The sequence below is a fragment of the Siphateles boraxobius genome, unplaced genomic scaffold, assembly GCF_051911475.1.
Source record: "Siphateles boraxobius isolate OS27281-9 unplaced genomic scaffold, OSU_SipBor_1 24, whole genome shotgun sequence".
Classification (NCBI taxonomy): domain Eukaryota; kingdom Metazoa; phylum Chordata; class Actinopteri; order Cypriniformes; family Leuciscidae; genus Siphateles; species Siphateles boraxobius.
This window is the reverse complement of record NW_027508855.1, coordinates 15591401-15611007: the sequence shown is the minus strand read 5'-3', so window position 1 is coordinate 15611007 and position 19607 is coordinate 15591401. Positions and strand designations below refer to the sequence as shown.

General features: G+C 36.1%; 2 protein-coding genes across 6 annotated transcripts in view; one reads left to right on the top strand and one right to left on the bottom strand.

Annotated features, from left to right (window-relative positions):
• Nucleotides 1-7122, bottom strand: part of ksr2 (kinase suppressor of ras 2) — a 134152-nt gene extending 127030 nt beyond the window's left edge. For all 5 annotated transcript variants that reach the window (XM_077241639.1, XM_077241638.1, XM_077241640.1 and 2 more), the window contains exon 1: nt 6440-7122. In XM_077241639.1, coding sequence (XP_077097754.1) covers nt 6440-6616 — 177 coding nt within the window. In that variant the 5' untranslated portion in view covers nt 6617-7122. The remainder of the gene's footprint in view (nt 1-6439) is intronic.
• Nucleotides 7123-8522: 1400 nt separating this feature from the next.
• On the top strand, nt 8523-19603 carry rfc5 (replication factor C (activator 1) 5). Its single transcript, XM_077241637.1, has 11 exons — nt 8523-8684; nt 9213-9277; nt 9502-9638; nt 12954-13033; nt 13232-13305; nt 14367-14526; nt 14983-15064; nt 15176-15305; nt 17703-17780; nt 18209-18263; nt 19270-19603. Exons 1-11 carry the CDS (start codon nt 8638-8640, stop codon nt 19364-19366), a joined length of 1005 nt encoding a protein of 334 aa, XP_077097752.1. The 5' UTR covers nt 8523-8637; the 3' UTR covers nt 19367-19603.
• The last annotated feature ends 4 nt before the right edge of the window (nt 19604-19607 follow it).

Genomic DNA, 19607 nt, shown 5'->3' with positions numbered 1-19607 from the left:
ACTCATTACCCCATCACCAGCTGCAGTCTATCAATCCATGTGTATATATTCTCATCAACTTCTCATCTCCCTTGTCAGATCGTTGTTTGTGGTTCCCGGTGTGTGTGTTCCAGTGTCGTTCAGTCTTGTGCCTTTCCTGTTCCGGTTCTTGTTCTGTGGATTATTGGATTTCTGTTCGTCGTTGGAGTCACTTCACCACCACCACCACCACTGCACGCTGCACTTGTCACGTCTGACCATCGGAGTCCCTGCGCCACTAACCTGTCGGTCAGGATGTTGGACTGCCTATCTGTATCATCATTTAATAAAGAGTTTAACTGCATTTGCTTCCGTCTGATCTATAATGACATTTTCAAAACCGCATCCGCGGCGCTGACTGTTTTAAGGTCTGTGAGCGATGCGAGGCGCTGCTGCCGTGAGGCTAGAAAGCTCTTGGCTGTTCTAAAAAGGAGACTGATCCAATTGCAGCAAATATATTTAAAGGCTAAAGTCCCTAGTATAGCCAATTGGCTATGTTGTATCCCCAGAATATCAGTAGTGAACTCCATCTCCGATCGGCGCACAGGGATAAAAATAAATAAATAAATAGCCTATAACGCACATCGGCAAACCTGGCCAGGCTACTGTAGCCTAAAATTTTATCATTTCGTTTTGAATTTTGTTTAAAAGTAGATATTTTAAGCTTTCTATTTATTTCTCATGTCTGTGAGGCAAGTAGGCCTAGCCTATACGCCGAGTTTTGGTTCATTTATGAGACGAGCTCCAGTTCACGCGCAAGAGATCGCACTGGCGCTTTTACGTCCTCCTGATTATATGTCTGCTATATTTGCTTCTTATTTATTAATTCCAGGGAATTGGTTAATGAAACAGTGATTAAAATTAGAATACAATTTATACAAAACGAAATTTAATTTAAAGAAAGGCTTTCTACAAAACAAAACTTAATAAAGTGGTCAAAATCATGTCTGACCCATCTTATGATGCTATCTTACTCATGCTGTTCACTTTTCATATGATCAACATCGATTAAATAAAAAATAACATTAGGCTATATTCAGTGGTTAAAGTGGGATTTGGTAGGTGGGGGAACCCTCAAATTTTGTGTAGGTGCAATAGGGAAAAATGACTCACATCTTGTGTATCATGGTAGCAATACCTTTTGGGACAAGAGTGTCACTGTGGCACCACATATCACAATACTTATTTACTTTATATTTTAATGGTTTTATTTTGGTCCATCAACACTGATATGATGACGATACTATGTTAAAATTGCTGAACACTGGGCCAAAAATTGAGCCCTGGCATTGTAGCCACATCAGCACACATTACCCCCCACCTCCCACAGCCATGTGCATTTAAATGTGAGGTAGGGTGTTCGGGGGCATGCTCCCCCGAGAAAAAATTGATTTCTCTGACCTACATATGTGCAATTTCAGACTTTTGAAGGCCTAAAAATGGATAAGAAATAGCTTTAAAACCATGTCAGTTTGCATTAGATTATTTGTCAATACCTGCTCTCTCATCTTAATCTTTCTTTTTCTCTCAGTCTCCTTATCCTGCCGTATTCCTTCCCTTCCTAAAGCTGAACTTTGACTGATAGTCTTTTAATTTTCGTCTGTGTCAGTGAAGAAAGTAAACATAGGGTCAACTGATGAGTTTTATGAATAATTTCCTAGATAAGTTAATTTACTCAAGGCTACCAGATCAGCATTGCCAATAGGAACGTTCTACAAGCTTTGGTATTTGAAAAGTAATTTTAATTAATACAAATTATAGGCTACATTTAACGCAGTTAGTTGAATTGGCAGACGTTCCCTTAGGCATGTGTTGTGGAAACACGTCAAAGCATTCTCAGGTATAAATATGCAGCATTAATGCAAGGTGGTTTTGAACGAATATTTAATGTTGATAATGGTTACATAATATTAAAACTAATCCTGCCGAACCTATAGAACAGTGGTAAGGCGAAATGTCAAACATTAAACTAACTTTACCGCGCTCAACCACCGTGAGTGCATTTCACGCATTTATAATCACTCGAGTTCAGGGGGAGGAAGGGAGGTTGGTCGGCCAGTCGGTCCATCTCGGGACCAGCGAGATTCGTTGAGGTTAATGAATCTGTTTATTTAATAATTTATCTGAGGTTAAAGCGGTTTACCGCTATACCGTGGGACTATCTTGCTTTTCAACCACGGTTAGAAAAAATCCATACCGCCCCAACCCTAGCAGTGAAGCGGGAATTTCAGGGCCAGGTCTATCTTTACTGTGCTGATCACACTCAATTAAAGGGAAAGCACACTTTTGATGGACAAAACAAATGATTTCCCACAAAAAGTGCTCAAAATGCACAGAATAAGCATGTCTACTACTCCAAGAACTGGAGTATGTCAGAAAAGAAAATGAAGAATCAAAAATATCTATAGAAGATTTACCCATTTAAACTTGTTTTTAGTAATTCAGTTTGGGTGAAAGTATGGTTTATTATAAAAAAAACTACAGTAAACTAGCCAGAAAATGAGATATATAAACTTTCTTTAAGTTTATTATGTAATACAGGTAGGCTATATAGGCTACTACCCAAATTTACTACCCATAGTTTGCTATCTTGTATATCGAAGTATGACTGAAACAACATGATTGGAGCTATTATCTTGGTTGTGTTTGCTGTTTACCATTTTCATGCGAATGTTGAACACATGGGGTCTTAACAAAGTTAACAAACTTTCAAGACTTTTCAAGACTATTAAGTTTATACATGACCAACTTATAAAAGCAAATGTATAGGCTAGTTGTATAGCCTATAGGGCTAGGCCCATTTAAATGACATTTTCCGGCCTTCCCGCTGTTTTGGATATTGATATTGCTATCTGCCTGTTTCAAAGAAATTGTATTTTGCTTGCTTTTAAAGTAATGCCATACATGCTTAAATATAAAAATGCTTGAATGCTATATGAGTGGAAAGTACCTAAAATACTTTGTGACATAGATGTAGGGTGTAAAAAATTGCATTTGACTTCCTTTTTTTATTATGGTACGAAAAAAAATAGAAAAAAAATAAAAAAGTGACATTTGTGTAGGAAAAGGTGTGAAACTCAAGTGCACGAACTTGCTGTTTGTAACCAACAATAAAGGCCAATGAAAGGTTGCACGGGGGTGAAGAGAAAGTGTTAAAATCACAAGCGGAGGTGAAAGTAATGAAGGCTACAGTAAAGAAGGAGAGAAGCACTAATAGAAGACAACAGCTTAAGCACCAGTTAATGGAGTAAATGGAATTGGAATTCCCCAAAAAGAAGTATAAAAAGATTAAGGAGTGAAGCACCCCTCAGATGCTGCCTGTATTAAGCGTGAAGGCCACCTGATATTCCTCTGACTTTTTCTCTTTTGTAATGTCTCTTAGCCATCTCTCTTTCTACAGTCTTTCTTCAAATCTCCCTCTTGCTCACTCTCTCTCCTCCCCCATCAAGAGTGGACACGCCTCCTACTGCTGATTGGCTACAAGTGTGTTATGGTACAGATCCAATTTCATCATTGTTTCTCAGAAATCACTTACCTAAGCTGTAAACCTGGAATGAGTTTTTATTATTTTTGGGTGAGCACGTATAGTTAAAGAGGGATCACTGTATCGATGTAACCAAATGGCATTACGCTTTGAGCATCACTGGTGCCTGGTAAATTGAGGATGCTAATGCACGTCCATCACCAGGTAAACAAGCAAGAACCCCCAGATAATATCTAATGTTTGTAATTATTATTCCATCAACATGAACAAACAAAGTGCTTCATTGTGACATGCTGACACTAGTGACGGCTGCAATCAACAGCCAACGGGAAAATGGGTTTCCCCACGTCAAGTGAACAGAGCACAGATATACTGGAGCTGTTGAAAAGCAGACTATTGGGTGGAGTAAAAAAAGGATCAATGCAATGCAATGCCAGCAGGCATGCAACAGCACATAATCATGTTCAAAAGTATAATCATACACAAAAAACACAAGCAAACCTAATTGCAAAATAAAGCAATACTAGATCATAAAAGACAACTAACTGACTATAGCCAAGACAGTAAGTGTCATACGTACATAATAGCCTATATGGCCTACACATCAAGCATATAAGCAGAGATCAATTTTTGGACTTCTTGCACCTAAGCAGACCCAGTCTAATGTAAAGAAGTATTTGAAGCCTAAACACGCTGAAACAGAGCAATATAAGAAAAACAACTGACTGCTGGGAAGAAATCTGTGCCAAAAATCACAGAACTGCAGTTGGATGTGGTTTAGTGTGAAATTCTCCATCCAGGGAAGCAGGGAACAGGGAAGTAGTCACACGGACTATACTGTATCTCTGTAACTATAAGGTTTCAAGTTACAAGTCTAGTTGCACAACTGTGTTTTCTCTAGCAGTGGTTTTGTATGTTGATTTCAAGCACCTTATTCAAAACTGGTGTTTTAAATGTTGTAATTTTTAAACAATTTGTTAATTGCAGTATCTCTCGAAACCATAGTCTGATATTTTACCTATGTTAGGCATCATTTTTGCGCTTTAAATTATTTATTGTATACATTTTGCTGAAAAGCCAACAACAAAAATATTGAGCGTAACCTGTAGTCCGATTCATAAAAGCATTACTCTTATGAACCGGTTCTTTTTAGTAGTTTAAATCAGAAACATACTGTGTGGCCAATGCAGTTGGATTGATTAATGGAAAAAAATAATCTTAAGAACCAGTTCTTTATAGTGAATTAAAAACATGGCCTGTGTTCGAAATTGCTCCCTATACCCTTAAATAGGCACTATTTGAAGGGACAGACATTTGTGGTGGTGTCCGAAACCACAGTGAACGTTATTGAGTGCACTCAATACCATAAAGCACCGCAATAACTCATGTACAACTCATGTACACTCAACAGCTAGAGAATACCCATAATGCACTGCGACTGTCGTGCCAAATTAATTCCCGCATGTCGCCAGAAGATGGTGCCCGCAGCTGAATCATCCATCCATACATTTTCCAAACCGCTGGTCCAATGTGGCTACAGCGTAAAACCCTACATAGGGGTGGACGGACGCTAACCAGTAGACATGATTAACCCGGTAGAAATTTTAGACTATTGTTTCTATCGCGATTACACTTAGGCCTACATGATGTTGTAACACAGTAACGGAAGCTTATCGTTAGCATGCGTTTTTAAGTATTGCATTAAGTGATTTTAAACCATTGAAGTGCGCGAAAGACGACAATTCATTTCGCTGTCAGAGAGACTGTTTCCCAGCGCTGTTTGAGAGACATGCGCACATTTGAAGGCTTTTTAAATGTATTCACATATAGGCCTAAACATTCATCAACTCACCGGTTGTGGAAAACAAAAGCTCAAGCATGTTCGCTTGTCGTGCAAGAACCAATGAGATTAATTCTCTTGTGTCATGAAGTGCATCAGGTTCAGTTGGGCTTCTGTCCGCTGATAAATCGATTGCCTAAATTCAATCTGTTCATCATATAAAGAGATTGAGTCTTTTCATAAATTTGGACTAAACCACTCAATTCATATGGATTAGTTTTACAATCTCTTTATGAACTTTTTGAAGCGTCAAAGTGGTAGTTGTAGCAGTCACTGGAGGGACAGAAAGCTCTCCGATTTCATCAAAAATATCTTAGTTTGTGTTCCGAAGATGAACGGTCTTAAGTCTTACGGGTTTACAACGACATGAGGATGGGTAATTATAACAGAATTACATTTTTGGGTGAACTATCCCTTTAAGTCAGCATGAAACCGAATCTAATGGCTAACAGAACCGGAAATCGTTATGAAAAATCGCAATCCTATACCCATTGCTAAGTTTGAGACACGTGACATAATGGGAAAAAACAACAGTTAAAGGCATTTAAACAACATGTGTTTCCTCGCTCTCCCCCACGTCTAATTTGCTGCAATTATTTATCGGACACCCTGATCTAGATATCGAGATTTCGAATAAAAAAAAAACATATTTGGTCGACCACTAGTAGCTGCCATCATAAAGAAAATATCTGGGACAACTCTTGTTACATAACATAATTTAAAATAACGCAATGTTTATATTGAAAGAACGAATGTGTTAATGACGCGGATGATTTAAAAACGAGGATATAAATTAATGTCAACAATAGGCCCCGTTCGGTGTCCATGTTAGCAGCGCGAGCGCACGAACCACCTTCTTCACCACCTGCAGAATGCGCAAGCTCGCGCCTCTCACTGCAGCGCGAGCTTCTTCATTTATCTCGCCAATACAGTCAATTCCCGAGATGCAACTTTAATTTGAAACTCATTTAAAGATGCACAATTGTATAATGTGCATGCACCCGCGCACACATATGCTCTCGTGACATTTGTAGAAATGCAGGCGGGCTGGGGTGCAAAATTCACATTTGGTCTCAGGCAAATGGATGCTTGCTTACCTCCAGCGTTCGGATTTCTTTTTGTGTCAAGTCGTTGGATGTGGCACATTTGGTCCTTAGACCTTCCAAACTGGAGATACTAATGTCAATCATGTTTTGCACCAGTTCGCACTGCTGCAAGGCTTTTTGCAAACTCAGATGATGCTCGTCGCTTTTGGTCATATTCTCCTCGTCCATAATTTGTGAGCAGTGGTCCTTTTCTTATGTGTAGGCTACTTTTTTCGCTCAATCAGATCAGAAAACACTTTAGACAGTGCGTTTAATTGTGTGATCATGAAAAACTAGACTCTACGTGTAAGGCGATTCCATTGTTGATATCCTGATATCCTGACGGTGTTGTCATCAGGGTTGCACAGTTTATGTTTGACGCTCCAGCTTGACTCTCCCATGATACACATACATTGAAGGAAGGAATGAAAAAAATTAAAATCAGATCCTCGCTGCGGTGGCATCAGCTAGATCCATTGCGCGCTTGTGAAATCCAACACAAATTGAGACATCTTTGTCGTTGATGATTAAGGAGAACGATTGGTGATCTTTCTTCACGATAACGTCTGATTTGACTGCATGTATTCCCCTTCTGGAGCATCATCGGCTGCATCCCGGCGCTCCCCCATCACACCGACATGTTCGCGTCAATCAAATTCACAGCAACAGCATCAGCAGCATCGCACCGCCGACACAAGCAGGGGAGAGAATTCTCGCGAGATAAGCATCAATGCAGTGAGCTCACTGTTCGAACTCGGAGAACCTTTTCCAATTAAACCACTGTTTACGCTCTTGCATTGGATAAACAAAGTAGCCTACTCCTGGAAGTAGTCTACTTCAGGGCAGTGTGCCCCGGCCATACTGCCCTAATGCATTTTCAAGTGTAGCTACTTTACAATTGACAAGATCCACTCCAAAAAAAACATATGACAGATTCAACCTGATTACATTTAAAAAATACGAAATACAAAAATAGTACAGGTTCACTTTTTACAGTAGGCTAAAGTTTCCTTGTTTCAAAAACCCCAGCTTTGATTTCTTGTTGGTCTTAGCTTACTTAGACTGGTCTAACAACTTGACCAAGCTAAAGACCAACAGACTGAGCATGATGTGCGAAAATAGATTTTGCAAAAACATAGAGTATGTAATGGGTTTAATGATTATGAATTGCAGTGTGTGTGTGTGTGTGTGTGTGTGTGTGTGTGTGTGTGTGTGTGTGTGTGTGTGTGTGTGTGTGTGTGTGTGTGTGTGTGTGTGTGTGTGTGTGTGTAGACTTTTGTTTGTTCAGGTTGCAAAAAAACTTGCAGAAATTATATGTTGCCTTTAACTTTTTTAATGGGCTATAGATTACTGATTTACCTATTACCTGATTTTTTAATTATTGTACTACTTTTTAACCTTTAATTTTTAATTAATTTTAATTTACACAGTGGACCTAGTGAAATAACATTTCATACCACTGTGTCTGACTGCAAACCAAACTTGACTTGAATCAAATTACCATTTATGAATAAAAACCAAACCTCCAAAAGCTTTATGTGCTTTATCTGTTTGTGAGAACCCATACTCACGGTAACTGCTTCAATATCGTTTTAGGGAATACAATGTGTATAAATCAATCCATCCTTTTAAACGTAATGCGTTTAGATGTGTACCATTTACACCACAGACACAGCTAAGATTAAAGGGATAGTTCACCCAAAAAGAAATTTCTGTCATCATTTACTCATCATCAAGTTGTTCCAAACCTGTACAAGTTCCTTTCTTCTGTTGAACACAAAAGAAGATACTTTGAAGAATACCAGCAACCAAACAGTTTCTGGTCATAGTATTTTTTTCCCTATTATGGAAGTCAATGGGGACCAGAATATGTTTGATTACCAACATTCTTCAAAATATCTTCTTTTTTGTTCAAGACGAGATAGAAACTCATATACATTTAGAACAACTCAGGGGTGAGTAAATGATGGCAGAATTTTCATTTTTGGGTGAACTATCCCTTTAACTAATGACTTTGATTATATATCTTAAACTCTTATTATGAAATAACAGTAAGACAGTTCCTCGTTAAATCCCGCCTTCATTTTTCAAGTGCGCTTCTGATTGGTCAACAGACTGTCAGCAAGTGACGCTCGCGGATGGAAATCCCCGTATAGTCAGAAAAGCGCGCCAAGATACATTGAAGGGGTGATTGAACAAAATACAAGAGAATGGCGTCAACAAGTAAAGCACAACAGCAGACGAGAAATTTACCATGGTAATTTAATTTGCATTTGGTTGTACAAATCTCGCTCTTTTGTTATCAGCTGATAATTACAAATAAAGGGTGTTAATGCTCCTTGAGCCATTGTTTAGCCGACATGTGCAGCGTTGCACAGTTTTGCTTTGTTTACATATTCTGCACGTTTGACCATGATGAATTTATGAATAATAATTAACAACCACTGGCTGTAGTTGAGCTCGTCATGCAGTATGAAAATAGATAAACCAGAATAAGTCAGGTTTTTGGTATGAAGGCTGATATAATATTGATGGAGAAAAGCAATGACTAAGTTACTCAAGGGAATCTGTCAATTGACTGCAAGCTAAACATCTGAAATAAGTTATTTATTAATAATATCTAATTGTAATGATAGCTGTTATCATTATAATAATTCCATTATGTTAATATGAGGTAATCTACGGTTAATTTTGAAAAGGTAAGATAATTCCATTGGAGTTGCTGTCACTTAAACAACATGATGCAAAATAAAGTATTTAAAAAATAATATTTTTTGATTTTCAGGGTTGAAAAGTACAGGCCACAGACATTAGATGATCTCATCTCTCACCAAGATATCCTGAGCACAAGTAAGCAGTGATATGTATGGATAATAAATTGCACTCTATTATTAACAATTAAAGATTTCTACTGTAATACTACTTTACAATGTACTATATATTAAAATTTAGTTGTATCTGCGTTCAATTTCAGTTTGTTTCTTTCACAAAACGAGTACATCCAGTACATTCTTGAAATCTTTATTTAAATCTAATTTTAATAAATGTCTACGTTATTTTTTTATTCCCCACAGTCCAGAAGTTCATCAGTGAAGATCGATTGCCTCATCTGCTCTTCTATGGACCTCCAGGAACAGGAAAGACCTCTACTATACTAGCATGTGCTAAACAGCTGTACAAAGATAAAGAGTTCAACTCCATGGTTCTGGAGGTACTAACTGTAGATATTTTTTTACAGATGTTTTCCAAATGCACATGTTTGGCAAAATCCTCCCCATCTTCATCCATTTAATTTAGTTGAAAAAGATCTATTGTTAGTTTTGTCTGATGTTCTTTTAGTCAGACATCAATTTATGATCACAGTTTAGTATTCATTCATTTATATTATACTATTAAAGTCTCATTCACCAAGGACGATAACTAACGATAATGACTAAGATGTAGTTCTAAAAATCGTTCTAAATATAAAAAAAAAGAATAGCGGAGTCCACACCACAAATATAACAATAACGGCACTGAGAAACAATATTGTTGGAATCATTTTCACAATGATTTTTTTTCTAGCTGATGAACGATAAATACAATGACAGCCAATCAGAATGCATCCTGCTTCCGAGCATTTAAAGCAGCATACGACAAACCTGCAATTGTTTGCCATGCATAGTTTAACAGAAAGAGCGGAAGCACCGATCACACAGAGTACTTTTTTGTGTTTAAAAGCATGAGATTCAGTGGAATGGAAAAAGCCCACAAAGTCTCCATGCAGTGTGTAATATAGCTGTTTGTGAATGTAAAAGTTCTGCAAAGTTTAAAGATCAAAGTGCATGATAAATAATGAAAGTACATATGAAAGTGCTATATAAATGCATCGTTCATTTATTCATTCATTCATTCATTCATTCTAATAAAGTTATTGTCTCCCAAAAAAAAGAATAAATTCTGAACTGCCAAAACGAGTCCTCAGTAAAACGCTTATCCATTAAAGATGGGACAATACCTACTTTATTTGGACCATCTTGCTCCCCTGAATCACAACCTGTTAGGATGAATAATTATTGATTTATATATTTTCTACTGGGTGTTCAAAATAAGTAATTTTGTGTTTTATATTGTGTAAGTCTCCGGCTAACCTGCTAACTCACATTATTACTGTGTCTGTTATTCAGTTGTGTGCCACTATTACCTAAAACTATGTCCATTAATGCAGATTGTCTATCATTCTTACTACTTTGAGTAAAGATAAAGGATGGAGCAAGATTTATTTACAAAGTTACATCAGTCATTCACGTTAATGCTCGGCTAACATATGCACGGTTATGATACAGTTAAAGCTGCAGTAGGGAGTTTTGAGAAAATGTTGACTTAGCCTGAAAATTTGAACAAGCACAACTTACAGGTCCAACCCCCTTGCTCTCTGCTAGTAAGATAACGTTAATATAACGGTAACTAACGTTACAGTATGTAAGTAATTATTCTAGCGATATGTAATGCTAGATAAGGTTTGCTAGTACATTATTTCAGCAACATGACAAGCCAGTGAATTAGCAGGTTTCAATTGTTGCTTAGCACAGTGCGTGACATTTTTTCTACATGTTATGCGGCTAGAGTTTTGACACTGAGTCAATGGGCTCTGTCTAATTCTTTCTTTTTCGCTTGTTTATCGTCATCGGTCTTTTTCCTTTTACCTCTTTGTTTTATGAGCGGGTGCCACTCGAGAAATTGGCAGTTTAGGTTGTTTCTCCGCCATTAGCACAGCTGCAGCACACCAGCAATCTTGAGTTTGAACGACGGTACTGGCTCGCGCTGTGAAAGAGAGGGTTGTGATCAGTGCGTACACGAGCGTGATTGACACTGCTAAGACATTCCTCCTGGTTCTGATTGGTTGTCTCTGACCGGGAGCGGTGTATTTCTGCAAATGGCAATAGGACCACTGGGAGGAGCCAGAGGAGCTTGATTTTTTTCACAGATTATCTGTCTCATAATCTACTGTCAGGACATAATGACAGTTTTAACAAATATGTAAAAAATATTTTTTTACAAAAGTTACCTACATCAGCTTTAATAGTACAGTTCCCATATGTGAACTGCAATAAATTAGAAACATACACATAGGTTTGTCGATGGACATACACTTGTTGCTGATGATGAAGAATTACAAACGGAGTAGTGCATCACTGAGAAACGTCCTGCTCAAATTAGCTTGCAATGACCAGTTCTTCCAATGTTTCATAATCGGACTCGCGCTCTGATTGATATGGTAAAATCGACGTCACCTTTGCTGTCTTTACATTGTGTACAATCTCTGAGCTTTAGGAAGCCTCCGGAGCTGAAATTCAGTAATGGTAATGTGCGTTTAGCTTCCGACATACGCTGTAAGCGATGGACCAATCACAACAGACTGGGCCATCTGGCCAATCAGAGCAGAGTAGGCTCGTGGACAGGAGAAGTTTAAAGAGACTGAATCTTCAGATGCGTCTTTTGAGAATCATTGAAAAATTAGATGATGTACAATGTATATTCTGAGAAAATGAAAGTGTTTTTGACCTTTGATGCATGTAAACTTGTTGTAGGAGACCTCCAAAACAAAATTTGGAACCTTTAATATAGAATAATAGGGAGACTTTAAAAGTTAAACTTCTTTTAACTTTAAATGGCTTTATAAACATGGAGCTCTCTTGTGACAGACGCGACTGTAACGTTCAAAGATGTCCGTCTAGCGCTTGTTTACATAGAACACAATGGAAAACTTCCCTTCTCACAATGGAAAAATGCGTTCTGTGTGAACGGCTTGGTTACGGATTTGACTTTTTGTCCACAAATTAATCCAAAATTAAAGCCACCCATCTTGTGTAAAGGTTGAGGGATTCTTTTGTCGCACATAATACAAGAAATGACTTCCATACCCATTAAAAATGCTAAATTAAGTATTTATTTCCAAAAAAGGTTAATGTTGGTCAATCAAACAATGTGTGGTCGAAAGCTGTGTGCTCTCCACCTTCACACCTGATTCCAATCTACCCACGTCCTTATACAGAGTCTCCTTACAAAATAAAAGTCATCTCCTTTAAATTGATCAAAAACATATTAAATAGTTTAAATCAACAACTAAGTTACATTAAATACAACTTAAACATTCAAACTTAAATGGCTCCAACAAGCACTTTGGTCAGTCTTGTTGCTGTTTTTAAATGTGCTTCATAAATAAAAGAACTTGGACTAAAATAACTTGTTATCGTTCGTTGGTGTGACACTAATATAGTTAGGTTTATAGTTATCCTTTTTGATGTGAATGGGGCTTTAAGAGATAGTTAGAGATAGTAAAAAATACTATGGATGTCAGTAGCTACAGTCAACATTCTTCAAAATATCTTATTTAGTATTCAACAGAAGAAAGAAGGTTTGGAACAACATAGATGACGAAATTTAAATTTTTGGGTGAACTTTTCTTTTAAGGCTAAATAAGTTTGTTGCAAATCTTTTTTTCTTTTCTTTTTTTATGGGACTATAACATATTTGACTTCATCAGCTCAATGCATCAGATGACCGTGGCATAGACGTGGTGAGGGGGCCGATCCTCAGCTTTGCCAGTACGCGAACCATCTTCAAGTAAGAACTGTAACGACCCTTACAGCTCATTCATGAACAACTTGTATAATATGATAATGTCATCACACACAACAATATACAAATAGAATTTTTATGTAGCAAGTTTACTATTTGTTTCCATATTGCTTGACATCTGGTCTTCTGGCTTTTATTGCATTAAAATATTTACTGATCATTCTTTGTGTTTGCTCCTTGTAGGAAAGGCTGTAAGTTGGTGATCCTGGACGAGGCGGATGCTATGACCCAGGACGCACAGAATGCTTTGAGGAGAGGTAGCGTACCATCTGCCCCTCCATCAGCTCACCTGCTGAGCCCCCAAATGGCCCGATGGCAGAAGAATAGGGATCTGCCATTTCACTGTCCACAGTGAGACATGAATGAGAGTAGTGGGATTATGATTGGAAAAAATATTTAGAGAGTTTAAGGTTCATTAGGACAGAGCATTTGGATCTAATGCTCTAGATCCTGTATTTTTATTATTAAAACATATACATTTTGTTTTATTTTGAGACCTGAATGAGAATGAGTTTGGTTGGAAAAAAATATTTTGAGAGTTTAAGATACATTTTTACAATGCATCTGATTTTATTAAATAATTGCATGCTTTATATAAGGGTTTGTATATGTCATGATGTATAATGTAAGAATGTCTGTTGTGAATATCTTAGTAGATAAAGATCTATTTTATTATTATTTTAATTTAATGCTTTTCATTTTAAATAGTATTAATTTAATTTAATATTTTATATTATTCTTCATTTCAGATATTTTTCAGTATTTAAAAAAAGCCTAATTCATTTATTTTATTTTGAGACCTGAATGAGAGCAGTGTGATTCGGGGGAAAAAAAATTATTCTGAGTTTATAAGGGTAATTTTGACAAAGCATCTGCTTTTATTAAATAACTGTACGCTTTTTTTTATAAGTTTTAAAATGCAAGAACACCCAGTTTCACAGCCAAGGCTTAAACCTAGTCCCAGACTAAACTGCATGTTTGAGCTGTTTTAACTGAAAGCAACTTGCACTTACATATCTTAATCTGATAAAAAATTATCTTAAAATATGTTAGTGCCATAGTTTTGTCTCAAGATTCACACCAGTAATGTTTTTTTTCTGCTTAAATGCTTAAATGTCCTAATTTAACTATTAAGGCCTAATCATGGCTTAATCTAAGCCCTGTCTGTGAAACCAGGCCATCATTTTTATTTAATCATTTTATTTTATTTTTGCAGTCCCTTTGGAAGTTTATTTGTGCAGACTTCTTTGAACCTGATTCTCTCCCCTCTCTCTCTCTCCCCTCTCTCTCTCTCTCTCTCTTTCTCTCTCTCTCTCAGTCATTGAGAAGTTCACAGAGAACACACGTTTCTGTCTGATCTGTAACTACCTTTCAAAGATCATACCTGCGCTACAGTCTCGATGCACGCGGTTTCGTTTCGGCCCCCTGTCCCAGAGCCAGATGATCCCCAGACTAGAGCATGTGATACAGCAGGAGAGGTGAGATTCTCATCGCATCAAATCCAGGTCAAGTGGATGTTATTTATGAATGAAATGTAATGTTGAATTTATTGCATTCTGAAGAAATCTTCACTCACATGTTCTTCAGAAAATGCAAAAATCTAGTTGTTCATATTTTTATGTCATTAGAAGCAAGCCATCTGTAGATGGAGCAACATTGAAATGGCAATATTAAGACCTTCTAGTGTTTTTATCAGAATTGAATCATCAGATGCATCCACTCAAAAGACCCTGAACACAAAAGATCCTGGCTGAAGTGACCCAGCCCTATGGCCCATTTGATTAAAAAACCCTTCACACACAAACACGTGTTTTATATCAGCTCTGCCCTCCGGCGCAGGACAGCACCGACATCTTTGAGCTAATAAAACCAAACATTGTGCTTAGAATCATAAATATTTAAAAATCTGTTTTGTTCATGTTTTTCACTGATAGCATTGACATCACTCCAGATGGCATGAAGGCCATTGTGACCCTCTCAACAGGAGACATGAGACGATCACTAAACATTTTACAGGTGTGTATCGTGTGAAAAAGTGGCGATTTTATGGTTTTCTTATCATTTGGATTGCTGCTGGCATGAAGAATTTTCTTGGGAAAAATGTGTTCTATATGTTTTGATGTGTAGAGTACCCATATGGCCTATGGGAAGGTGACGGAGGAGACGGTGTACACATGCACTGGGCATCCTCTTAGATCAGACATCGCCAACATTCTGGACTGGGCCCTCAATAAAGACTTCACCACTGCGTACAACCGTATCCTTTTTACTACAGTGGCTGCTTAATTAGTTCTTCATGCTTTTCTGTAGCATATTACCTGTCTTTTTTAAAACATGAATAAAAAAGTGTGGTCTTTTTGGCAGCGAGTGGTGACTTTCTTTTACCCAATAACATTTCTTACTAGAATAAGTAAGTCTATTTATTATTATTTTTATTTTAGTGTCATGTAGTTTATTTTGTTATTAATTTCCAAAAAAAAGTTTAAGCTCAATTTTGACTGCATCTGCTTTTATTAAATAACTGGTTGTTTTATTCTAGGTTTTAAAATGCAAGAACGTCTGTTCTTGATAAAGATCTATTTTTATTTTATTATGTATATTTTAATTTTATGTATTTTATATTCTTAATTTCAAACATTTTATTATTTTAAAATTTGTATAATTTTTATTTTAATATTTTATTTTATTTTAAACAGTCCCGTTGGAGATTTATTCATGCGGACTTCATTAAGCCACACCTGATTCTCTTTCTCTCTCCTTTTCTGACTTTTTTATTAGGGGTGTAACGATTTTCGAACCGAACCGAAGAACCGCGATACAGAACCCACGATTCGAATCGCGATACTCTCATGGCGTACCGAACACGCCCTGGCCCGCCCCCTACTACCCTGGCCCCGCCCAGCCCAGCTCATTGGACCTGGAATGTGTACACAACGAATTCAGTTTTGTAGCCTAACCACCATTAACACCAAATAGCAAGCTCCGTGTTTTGTTACTTTCGATAATAAGCAAGGTGTAATCTTCAAATTCTGACTATTTGATCACAAAAATCAAACAATAAATGCCGTTTTGGCGCTCTTTGATGTGGCGTGACAGATCACTGTACACTAGCTCCTCATTTCAAGTGGCAATGCGGAGCGCCAGTAAACGTGACCATCTCTTCCTCAGTTACAGAATAAACATGAATCGACACCTGAAGGTATGTTAAAAAATACAGTATACTTACTGAAAGGCATCATAACTCGTGTAATCGCTCAATCAGTGTTTCAGCAGCGTAAAGACGTCAATAAAACTGCATAGCTTGTCACTAGCATTATATTTACCTCAGCAGGCAAGTGATTCAGTGTCCACAACTTGTTGGTTCCTAGAGAAATGAACTCTTGCAGTAAATAAATGCACTATATTATCCTATATATTATATTTTACTTAACCTGTTAATTATATTGGCTGACACCGCCGTTGGTGTGTGAATGAGTGCGTGAATGGGTGAATGTGAGGCAATATGTAAAGCGCTTTGGTGCCCATTGGGTCTGTTAAAGCGCTATATAAATGCAGTCCATTTACCATTATTTAATGTACGTTTAAAATATCTTTCATGAAAATGACAGCAACTGTGTAAATTATTATATTTCAATAACAAATTAGAGTAAAGTTAATGCAAAAACTGCCTTATGTTCAGTTTACATGTTTTCATACAATGTGTTGGGTGTTGATTATTATATCTAAAAAATAAATAGCATCTGAATTTAGGCTCTGTTGTTAACCTTTAATGTTATAGTAATGTGCGGCTCCCTATATAGTTTACAGCATTAGCAGATTTTTAATCCCTGCAAAATGTTTAATTGTAATTGAATTAATTTAAAGACAAAGACACCATTTTTTCATTAAACCACTGTTTCAATTTTTTTTTAGCTTTCTAAACCGAACCGAACCAAACCGAGACGTCAAAACCGTGGGAAAACCGAACCGTCAGTTTTGTGTATCGTTACACCCCTATTTTTTTATTGATAAGATACTAGAGAGGATAAGAAATGTGATCGGGTAAAAAAGTCACTAGTTTGCTTTAGATAAAGGCACCTGCTTTAAATAAAAGAAAATAAAATTAAAATAAATATGAATTACATTTTGTAAAATTATTATTTAAAAAAACATTATTATAATTATTAATGATAATAATGTAGATTGTTTATTAATCTTAATATAGATTCAAAATCCATTTATTTTTTAAATCTTTTTCAAGCATTAAAAGCTTAAATAGTTTTGTAATTGTATTTTCCTCACATTAACCCTTTCCACCAAAGTAACTAAAATATACATAATATAATACTAATAATAATAAATTAATAAGTAAAATTTACATTAAAATCTGCACATTTAAAAATTAACATTAGGAAAAGGACCAAAACATAGTTTATGCTCCCTATATCCTAATCTCGGTTACGTTTGTGGTCTGTACATGCAATATCACCAATCAAACTAAATATATATAATTATATATAAATATTAGTATAGAAGCAAATGTTTTTAATATTGATATTTATAATAAAACCATTATTTTATCAAGGATATTTAAGGGTTTATGAGAAAACCATTGTGATGAGAACTTGCTGATATAGTTTATGATGTTTCAAAAGTCCTTAACCAGGTTCAACAGAAATTCTGCAGCTCAAAACTCTGAAGGGTCTGGCACTTAATGACATTTTAACTGAAGTTCATCTTCTCATTCACCGCGGTAAGACCACACTGTAAACTGAGTTTGAAGAAATCTCAGTTCCGGTTCAAAAGAACTAAAGCAGCACAGAGTCTAGTTGAGGCCTGGAATGCATCAGAATGATGAGCTAGATGTTTCCCTGCCCTCGCTGCCATGGAGATCCTTTTGTGGTTGTCATGGAAACCGGTTGTTCTTGTTTGTTATAAGTAGCAGAGTGTAGCATGCTTCACACACACAGAAAACACTACATATTAAGCTATATTCAGAATCAAAAAATTGTATATCATATGCTGTGTGATAAATATATTGATATACAGTTGTGTCAGACTTTCTGTAGGGTTTTTTCTTTTTGGAACTATAGAATAGAGATGTGTAGATCAGAATTTTTTTTATTGATAGGACAGTTAGGTGGGTTATTTTGCTCTAATGTTTTTGTGTCTCTATTTCAGTGGATTTCCCTCCCTCTATCCGCATGGGTTTGCTTATAAAACTTGCAGATATTGAGTGAGTACATTCATTTTGTCAAGTTGTTACTAAATCAGTATAGCAAGAGATAATTTTATTTATCACTGGTTTGACTACTGTTAAATATGAATGAACCAAACAGCCCCACTCCCACTCATACAATACTGGTCAAGAGTTTGGGGACATTACTATTTTTAATATTTTTGAAAGAAGTCTCTTGTGCTCATCAAAACTGCATTTATTTGATCAAAAATACAGTAGAAACAGTAATATTGTGAAATATTATTACAATTTAAAATAATGGTTTTCTATTTGAATATATTTTAAAATATAATTTATTCCTGTGATGACAGCTGAATTTTCAGCATCATTACTCCAGTCTTCGGTGTCATCATTACATGATTCTTCAGAAATCATTCTAATATGATGATTTGATCATTATCAATGTTGGAAACAGTTGTGCTGCTCAATATTTATTTGGAACCTGTGTTTTTTCGAGGATTCATTGGTGAATAAAAAGTTATTAAAAATAGAAATCTTTTCTAACAATATAAATCTTTACTATCACTTTTTATCCATTTAACACATCCTTGCTGAATTAAAGTATTAATTTCTTTCAAAATGAAAAAAAAAGGACTGACCCCAAACTTTTGAACGGTAGTGTTATATTGTTACGAAAGACTTCTATTCTAAATAAATACTGTTTTTTTTTTTTACTTTTTATTCAGAGAATCGTGAAAAAAGTATCATGGGTTATAAAAAAATATTACGCAGCACAACTGTTTTCAACATTGATAATAAATCAGCATATTAGAATGATTTCTGAAGGATCATGTGACACTCAAGACTGGAGTAATGATGCTGAAAACTCAGCTTTGATCACAGGAATAAATTATATTTTAAAATATATTTGAATAGAAAACCGTTGGTTTTTTAAATACATTGGTATTTAATATTTTAAATACCAATGTTTCATATGATTACTGTATTTTTGTACATTATGTACTTGAGCTTTATTTCTGTTCTTTCCTTTTTAAACCATAAGGTATCGTCTGTCCTCGGGAACCAATGAGAAGATCCAGCTGAGCTCAATGATTGCTGCTTTCCAGGCTGTTAGAGACATAGTAGTCAGCGACGGATAGACTATTGGTTCACACTTGTCACATGAAAGGGTTTTGATGTCATGAGAGGAAGTTTTTACTACTACTACTTCTTTTTACATTACTTCATGTTGTTTTGGCCAAAAAAAACTGCTCAGAGCCCTGGAATACTTTTTTAATTTTTAATTTTCAGTTCTTTGTAAAACAAATGCTACATTTTCACAGTAGTTACATATGTAAAAAAAAATTATATAAATAAACATTTCAAGTATAGCATCATAAT